General features: G+C 45.6%; 1 protein-coding gene across 1 annotated transcript in view; it reads left to right on the top strand.

Annotated features, from left to right (window-relative positions):
* LOC308163768 (rho-associated protein kinase 2-like) overlaps positions 1–9,109 on the top strand; it is a gene marked incomplete at both ends in the record, with an annotated part of 117,689 nt that overhangs the window by 14,898 nt on the left and 93,682 nt on the right. The window contains 5 exons of the mRNA XM_080537956.1: positions 653–746; positions 1,057–1,151; positions 1,565–1,756; positions 2,575–2,743; positions 5,372–5,442. Of these exons, the coding sequence (XP_080394082.1) occupies positions 653–746; positions 1,057–1,151; positions 1,565–1,756; positions 2,575–2,743; positions 5,372–5,442 (621 nt within the window). The remainder of the gene's footprint in view (positions 1–652; positions 747–1,056; positions 1,152–1,564; positions 1,757–2,574; positions 2,744–5,371; positions 5,443–9,109) is intronic.

The following is a 9,109-nucleotide window of genomic DNA, read 5'->3' as shown; positions in this document are numbered from 1 at the left end:
AGGGGATAGGGGTGAGTGGACAGGGGATAGGGATAGGGGTGAGTGGACAGGGATAGGGATGAGTGGACAGGGGATAGGGATAGGGGTGAGTGGACAGGGGATAGGGGTGAGTGGACAGGGGATAGGGGTGAGTGGACAGGGGATAGGGATGAGTGGACAGGGGATAGGGGTGAGTGGACAGGGGATAGGGGTGAGTGGACAGGGGATAGGGGTGAGTGGACAGGGGATAGGGATAGGGGTGAGTGGACAGGGGCTAGGGATAGGGGTGAGTGGACAGGGGCTAGGGATAGGGGTGAGTGGACAGGGGATAGGGATAGGGGTGAGTGGACAGGGGCTAGGGATAGGGGTGAGTGGACAGGGGATAGGGATAGGGATAGGGGTGAGTGGACAGGGGATAGGGATAGGGGTGAGTGGACAGGGGATAGGGATAGGGCTGAGTGGACAGGGGCTAGGGATAGGGGTGAGTGGACAGGGGCTAGGGATAGGGGTGAGTGGACAGGGGCTGAGCTGCGTTCACACAGAGTTAGTTTAGATTTGGAGATCTAGAAGGCAAAAAACAGAATGGAAAACGACATTTTCACATTTTGTATGTTTCAATGATAAGGCCCTTTATGAGTGTAAAGAGTATTTGGTGGATTATGTTCCTATGTAGTTGGAGGAATCCAACAGAACTCTGACTGGTGACGTGGCCAACCTCGCCAACGAGAAGGAGGAGCTGAACAACAGACTGAAGGACACGCATGAAGGTAAACTGTTCCTTATTTCAATTTATTTCCTTTTTTAGTTTTAATCGCCCCGGATTTGGATAGCAAGAGAACATCTCCATAACTATGAACTGCAACGATGTGATTGCTCTCACAGTTAACTACAGTTCAATTAGTGACGCATTTCTTTCCAAAGTACTATTGTCATGTGTACTGGGATACAGGGGTACGGACTGGTTTTACTAGATGGACAATTGTGGTATTGAAAAGAAAGGCTTGACTTTACAACTGTACATGAGCAGGGCTGTTTACAACTGTACATGAGCAGGGCTGTCTGGTCTGTTGTGTTCAGAGCTGCAGACATCGAAGGACGACGAGCAGCAGATGAGCCAGATGAAGATCACGTTTGAGAAGCAGCTGCAGTCAGAGAGAACGCTGAAGACCCAGGTACGTCTGCTGGGTGTTTTAGACCCAGGTACGTCTGCTGGGTGTTTTAGACCCAGGTACGTCTGCTGGGTGTTTTAGACCCAGGTACGTCTGCTGGGAGGGTTAGACCCAGGTACGTCTGCTGGGAGGGTTAGACCCAGGTACGTCTGCTGGGTGTTTTCGACCCAGGTACGTCTCTGCTGGGTGTTTTAGACCCAGGTACGTCTGCTGGGAGGGTTAGACCCAGGTACGTCTGCTGGGAGGGAAGGATAGTTTAGACATGTTTCCCTGATTTAACCTGACTGTGTTGTAATATTAGTTAACTTATTAGTCAAATGTTTTTTCTACATTACACTCAGTACTCTTAATTATAGGGTCATTACAAGTGTGTGTGTGTGTGTGTGTGTGTGTGTGTGTACGAACGTGTGTTTTAGGCTGTGAACAAGCTGGCAGAGATCATGAACAGGAAAGAGATGCGTGGCGGAGGCAGTCGTCGTGGTAACGACACGGATGTGCGACGGAAGGAGAAAGAGAACAGGAAGTTGCAGCTGGAGCTGCGGTCGGAGAAGGAGAAGCTTAACAGCACCATCATCAAGTACCAGAGGGAGATCAACGACATGCAGGCGGTCAGCACCACCACCTTACACCAACCCTAACCCTAACTCTAACCCTAACCACCACCTTACACTAACCCTAACCACCACCTTACACTCAGGGCTAAACTACACCCAAAACCTCAACCTAACCCTAACCACCACCTTACACTAAGGGCTAAACTACAACTGTCAGAACCACAACCACCACCTCACACTAACTGTCACAACCACAACCTTACACTAAGGGCTAAACTACAACTGTCACAACCACAACCACCACCTCACACTAACTGTCACAACCACAACCTTACACTAAGGGCTAAACCACAACTGTCACAACCACAACCACCACCTCACACTAACTGTCACAACCACAACCTTACACTAAGGGCTAAACCACAACTGTCACAACCACAACTTATTGAGCCTGCACTGTTTTATGTATTTTATTGAATGTTTTCTGTCTGCCCTAACTGAGCTGTTTGACAACAAAATTTCCCCATTGGGGACAATAAAGGTTTTCAATCAATTCAATCAATCAACCACCACCTCACACTAACTGTCACAACCACAACCTTACACTAACAGTAACACAACCACGACCACACACTAACCGTCAACCACAACCACTTCAATAGCAGCATCGTCAAGTTCCGAGGGAGGTCGACGGTATGCAATGTGGTCATCAACACAACCAACGACACCTGACCCTAACCGTTTCAACAACAGCGGCCGTCGACGTGCCAGCGATCAATAACATGCCGACAAACAACGTCAACAGGGGCCGCAGACGGAAAAACTATGGATGACTAAAAGAATGTCCTTTTCGTCCGTCTTTCTGTCTGCAGCAAATTGCAGACGAGAGTCAGCTGCGCATCGAGCTGCAGATGGCCCTGGACAGCAAGGACAGCGACATCGAACAGCTGCGCGGCCTCCTCAACTCCGTCAGCGTCCACTCCTTAGAGGCGGCGAGCATCAGCAGCGGGCCTGACCTCGACATGGACGACGCCTACGCAGGTAATGTCTGCGGCCGTGGTAGCCTAGAGGTTAGAGAGGTAGCCTAGAGGTTAGAGAGGTAGTCTAGAGGTTAGAGAGGTAGTCTAGAGGTTAGAGAGGTAGTCTAGAGGTTAGAGAGGCAGGTAGCCTAGAGGTTAGAGAGGTAGCCTAGAGGTTAGAGAGGTAGCCTAGAGGTTAGAGAGGTAGTCTAGGGGTTAGAGAGGCAGGTAGTCTAGAGGTTAGAGAGGCAGGTAGTCTAGAGGTTAGAGAGGCAGGTAGTCTAGAGGTTAGAGAGGCAGGTAGCCTAGAGGTTAGAGAGGTAGTCTAGAGGTCAGAGAGGCAGGTAGTCTAGAGGTTAGAGAGGCAGGTAGCCTAGAGGTTAGAGAGGCAGGTAGCCTAGAGGTTAGAGAGGCAGGTAGTCTAGAGGTTAGAGAGGCAGGTAGCCTAGAGGTTAGAGAGGCAGGTAGTCTAGAGGTTAGAGAGGCAGGTAGTCTAGAGGTTAGAGAGGCAGGTAGCCTAGAGGTTAGAGAGGGAGGTAGTCTAGAGGTTAGAGAGGTAGGTAGCCTAGAGGTTAGAGAGGCAGGTAGTCTAGAGGTTAGAGAGGCAGGTAGCCTAGAGGTTAGAGAGGTAGCCTAGTGGTTAGAGAGGTAGCAGGGTTGCCACGCTACCTGGAAAACAGGGAAAACATGGAAATTATTGAGCCCTGTTCCATACCTGGAAAAGGCATGGAAACTGAGCAAAATCGAAAATGTACATGGAAAAATTGTGTTGTCCTGGAATATTTGATAGGCTTTCTAAAACATTTAATAATTGAAGTTTATTCTCAACTTTAAGTAGTTGGCTTGGAACTGTCTGTGGCTGTTCTAAATGTGGCTTTATCAATGTTGGTTGGCAAGCACATGGTTCATTGTTGCAAACAAACATTGATGTGCTAAAACGGTCATATCTCAGCGTAGGAACGTTGGATTTACTCAGGAAGTGGTAGAAGTTTGACTGGCGGTCAATGCAAATGTGTGATCTTTGATACTTTAATAGATGATGCATATGCCAAGTGATCAGTATTTAGCCTGTATGGTATATATAGTATATGTATGTGTGTATATAAAAAAAAAATTATATGAAGATGTTATAGCTAGCTAGCTATGATTTATTATCAAAATAATGAACAGCAAGCTAGATCCAAAACTAGGGCCGGTGGAGGAGGGCAAGTGTCACATTGGACAGACTACCAAAACAGAAAAATAAAGTATCTTAACTACAGCAAGTGATAGATGTCAGAAATACATTATCTGGAGATTCAATGAGGTAGTTGTATGCAGGTTAGGGTTATATGACATCTCAGGGTTAGGGTCGTTCAGCCACATAGATGGGAGGCAGACTGAAAGGACACACATCAACCTCTATTTCATGATTTTTAAAATATATAACGACGTAGATCATTGATCGGCAACGACACTATATAATTGTTTGCCTGACTGGCCATCTGATTTGGGCTCCTAATTGCTAAAAAGCAATACTGTTTTCTTATTTTAACGTATAAAAGTAGCAAAGACCATACATTTGCATTGACCGCAAGTCAAACCTCTAACAATTCTGCCACCCAAAAGGGGGCGTGATCGTTCTGATGACAGGGAGATGACGTATGACTGCTCTGATGAATTGGAATCACCACCATCACCTATATTTATAAATATATAAATATATATATATATATATTTTAGGGAACCAAGTTTTTCAGCCCAGTGGTGTTCTAGGCTGGAAATTAGTTCTAGTTTAATACATCTACACTGAGCAATCAAAACACTGGTTAGACAGCGAACTATCTCTAAGCATTTAAGAGCTGATCGCACATCTAGACTAGACTGCACATCTAGACGGCACATCTTTTAAATCAAGTAAGTAGTCAGGTGTCCTCTGGGGGTGGGGGTGGGCCGGTGTGGTGGACGGGCGGGGGCGGAAAGTTTTAACGGTCTAGATATCATCACAAAACATGGTACCTGGAAAATCAAGAGGTGGTATGGAAAATTATTTCAAGGCAAGCGTGGCAACCCTGAGGTAGTCTAGACTCGAGGTTAGAGAGGTAGCCTAGAGGTTAGAGAGGCAGGTAGTCTAGAGGTTAGAGAGGCAGGTAGTCTAGAGGTTAGAGAGGCAGGTAGTCTAGAGGTTAGAGAGGCAGGTAGTCTAGAGGTTAGAGAGGCAGGTAGCCTAGAGGTTAGAGAGGCAGGTAGCCTACAGGTTAGAGAGGCAGGTTTTCTAACCTCTGAGGCAGGTTTTCTAACCAACTGATTTTCCGTGTGTGTGAACCCCTATCTGAACATGGCTCTTCCACAGCGTTTACGGCTAATCTGTGCGTTTGTCACATCAGTAACAGAAGAACATGGGATTTCCACAGGAATTTAAAGATTGTCAAACCGTTACATAAAAATAACAGATATTTGAGGGCTATTTTCATTAGTGGTGTTGCTAACTCTGGATCATGCTGTCTAACTGTGGCTCATTTGGACAATTGCTATGGTTCATTCATTGATCTTTTCTTTAACCTCTCCCCAGCTCAAAGACAAGACAACCCCCCCCCCCCATTCAGGTACTGCCCTGCATATTGTCCAATGTTACCCTGCTGTTTAAATGTGTTGCTCCTTTTCCTCCTAGAAACCAGGCTGGAGGGATGGCTGTCACTGCCTGTCAGGAACAACACCAAGAAGTTTGGATGGGAGAGAAAGGTACATAGAACATGTTTGACACAGTTCCATATTCACTAACACTTTGTTTTAGGAGTTCACATTTAACACACAAAATACTTGTAACTGACCGTTAGTTAACGTGCTGAGCCAAACCCCCCGGAGATCTGTGAGAAGATGTTCCTTCTGGAGAGGGTTCCCCCCTCACAACAAGAGGTGGTGGTTTAGAAAGATCGCATCACAATGACACCCAGGGTCCCATGTACACTTGGAAGGAACCCACTAAATTAGGCCATGTCGACTTTTATTGTGATTAATTAGTATAATACCGGTATATATATATTATTATAACTGTTTAATTATTTTATCCATTTCATTTTCTGGAAAAAATGGCTTTAATGAAGATGCTGATTTAAACATCAGCCGTGTTTACCTGAAACCTATAAAGCTGTTTCAGGTCCGCTGCCACAGGCCTGGCGGGAGTTTCACATTTGCGGAAGCTATTTATTTTTTTCACTGTAGTCTGGGTGTCCTCCCCCACAAAAGAGTGAACATTTTAAAGCCCCTACACACATTCCATACAATTCTACACATGATGATCATCAGTGCAGTCACCATGAGTAGTCGCTTCTATCAGCGCACGAGCGCAACGGCGAGGATTATACCGCATTTTCTTCTGTTCCTTCTATGGATTACGGATTTGTACATCAAATCACCACAGAACTTGCATCTTATGGAGAAGGAGTCAAACTTTGTTGGAAAAGGTGAGACACATAACGACTTTTATCTCCACGCCGCGAAGAAATGTTTGGGCTTCGGAGCAACAACCATTCACACGACGCTAACTGCGGACCGGACGAGAAGAAACAAAACCCCGACAGGTAGAATAGACAGAAGAACCGTGATATGGCTCTATCTACTGCTCTCGGGAGACATCCAGCAGAATCCCGGACCAGTCGCAACCAGGCGGGCTTCACGTTTAGCCAGACAACAACTATATCTTTCCCAGGCAAATGCTACGAGCATAAACATTGACGCCATTGTCGACAAACCGGTTAGTTTGCCGGCAACAGCAGACATCCAGGTTTCAGACGTGGCTAGCAAAACAATGGGTAGATATGCTAATAACATTACCCCCCCACCTATCTTCCACCACCTAGCCAGGGAACACAGAGGCCTCCCCCACCCGGTGACGAACCCCCCCCCACCACCCGGTGACGAACACAGAGGCCTCACCCACCCGGTGACGAACCCCCCCCTCCCCCCTCCCTCCCCCACCCGACGACGACCCCCCCCTTCTCCACCCGGAGACTCTACGACGAAACCGATGAACAATGGGCGCCCCCCCCCACCCCCTCAACGTGACGATGACCAAAATGGTGGTGACTATTTCCAAGTCAAAGACATAAACTCTCTATTTGGACACAGCAGTAAGGGCCTGCATATTGTTCACCTTAATGTGAACAGTCTTGTGCCTAAACTGGACCAAATCAGAGAAATGTTCCATGACAGCAAGGTTCATATTTTGAGCTTCTCTGAGACCAAGTTTGATGAATCCATCAAAGACCCAGAGATTGAAATAGTCAACTACACAGTCATCAGAAACGACAGGAACAGGTATGGGGGTGGTGTCTGCATGTATATTCACAACGATATTATCTTTAACACCCGTGATGACCTGAATCATGACAAATTAGAATCTGTTTGGGTTGAAATTATCTTTAACAAAGCAAAACCGGTGCTGGTTGGTTCTATCTACAGACCTCCCGATCAGAGTGATTTCTATGATATTCTTGAGGGGTGCTTGGATGACGTTGACTGTGTGGAAAAGATTCTTATTGGAGATTTGAACACGGACATGCTCAGAAATGAAGCATCCGTTTTCAAATCCTTCACTAGGTTTTCTGAATTACACGGTCTCCGTCAACAAATTACCAAACCCACTAGGGTGTGTATTTCTACTCAAACCACCATAGATCTCATTCTAACATCGGATGAGTCCAAAATCTCCAAGAGTGGGGTTATTGTATGTGGGCTAAGTGATCATTACATGATCTTTTGCACTCGTAAAAAACAAAAACCCAAGGCTGGCGGTCATAAAACTATAACTACTAGATCCCTTAAATCCTATTCTAGTGAGGCCTTAAACCATAAACTGGAGAATCAAGACTGGTTTGATGAACTAAAATGCACACAGGTTGAAGAGGCATGGCTAGGTTTCAAAACCAAATTCCTAAATATTATTGACAGTATAGCCCCCATGAGAACCACCAGGGTTAAAACCCGATCGGAACCATGGATGAATTCGGACATTCTAAATGCTATGAAAGTCAGAGACCTAAAATGCTCTGAAGTTCAAAAATGCAAATCAAAATTAGTGAAACACTTAAACGAAGATCACAAAACCCACTTTGAGAAAATTAAAAAACAACGCAACAAACTATGCAATCAGGTAATTACCATGACCAAATCTGCTAAGAAAGAATACCTCGATAACAAAATCGAAGAAAACTTAAACAAACCACGTGACCTTTGGAAGCTACTTAATAGCCAACTAGGTTGCAGTCAAAAACTCAAAACCAGGTCTACAAACATCAGCATCAAATCTGGTGATTCTCTCCTTACAGACAAGCTGGATGTGGCTAAGTGCTTAAACACTTTCTTTACAACCATAGCCACTAAATTAGTTAACAATCTACCACCCCACTCAGGGCGTTATGGTGTAGAGCACATCCGTGAGTTCTACAATAAACTGGGTGTACGCAATGATGATTTTAAACTCTCCATGGTGTCAAACGATGAGGTGTTTAAAAAGCTAGGCGCTCTACACTCAGAAAAGGCCACGGGCCATGACAATATTCCAGCCAGATTTCTAAAAGACTCAGCTGCCTCCATTACCCCAATCATCACCCACATAATAAACCTCTCCATCAAACAGGGACACGTCCCCCTTGACTTTAAAATAGCAAGGGTAACCCCACTGTATAAAAAAGGAAGCAAATTAGACCCAGGCAACTACCGACCTGTTTCTATTCTTAATTCCATCTCGAAACTTATGGGAAAAATAGTTTATGAACAGGTCGATAGGTACCTTACCGAAAAAAAGCTGATGTATGAATTTCAATCAGGATTCAGAACATCCCATTCCACTGACACATGCCTTCTCTATTTGAACGACCACATCAACCATGAGGTGGACTCGGGCAAGTACTGCGGCATGGTCATGCTGGACCTCCAGAAGGCCTTCGACACAGTAGATCACCACATATTGTTAGATAAACTGAAAGCAATAGGGTTCGATAGAACATCGGTGAGCTGGATGAGATCCTACTTAGAGGGGAGGGAACAGGTGGTTAGTGTGAACGGAACACTGTCCCCCCCCCTCCCAGTGACCTGCGGCGTTCCACAAGGAAGCATTTTGGGACCTTTACTGTTCCTAATATATGTGAATGACATGTCATCAGCATGTGATTGCAATTTATTCCTGTTCGCGGATGACTCGGCTCTGCTGGTCTCTGACAGGGACATATTGCAGGTGGAAAAAGCGCTAAGCACTGAACTGAGTAGAATCTGCATCTGGCTAGCTGACAATAAACTATCAATACACCTAGGTAAAACTGAAACCATCCTATACGGATCCCCATCTAAACTCAGAAAGGCTGAAAATTTTAAAATAAAAGTGGGTAACATTAATATCACAAGAAAAGAG

This window comes from Nansenia antarctica (assembly GCF_963989245.1).
Source record: "Nansenia antarctica genome assembly, chromosome: 8".
In the NCBI taxonomy this organism is placed as follows: Eukaryota; Metazoa; Chordata; class Actinopteri; order Argentiniformes; family Microstomatidae; genus Nansenia; species Nansenia antarctica.
The sequence above is the reverse complement of the archived record's forward strand: the minus strand, read 5'-3'. Positions and strand labels throughout refer to the sequence as shown.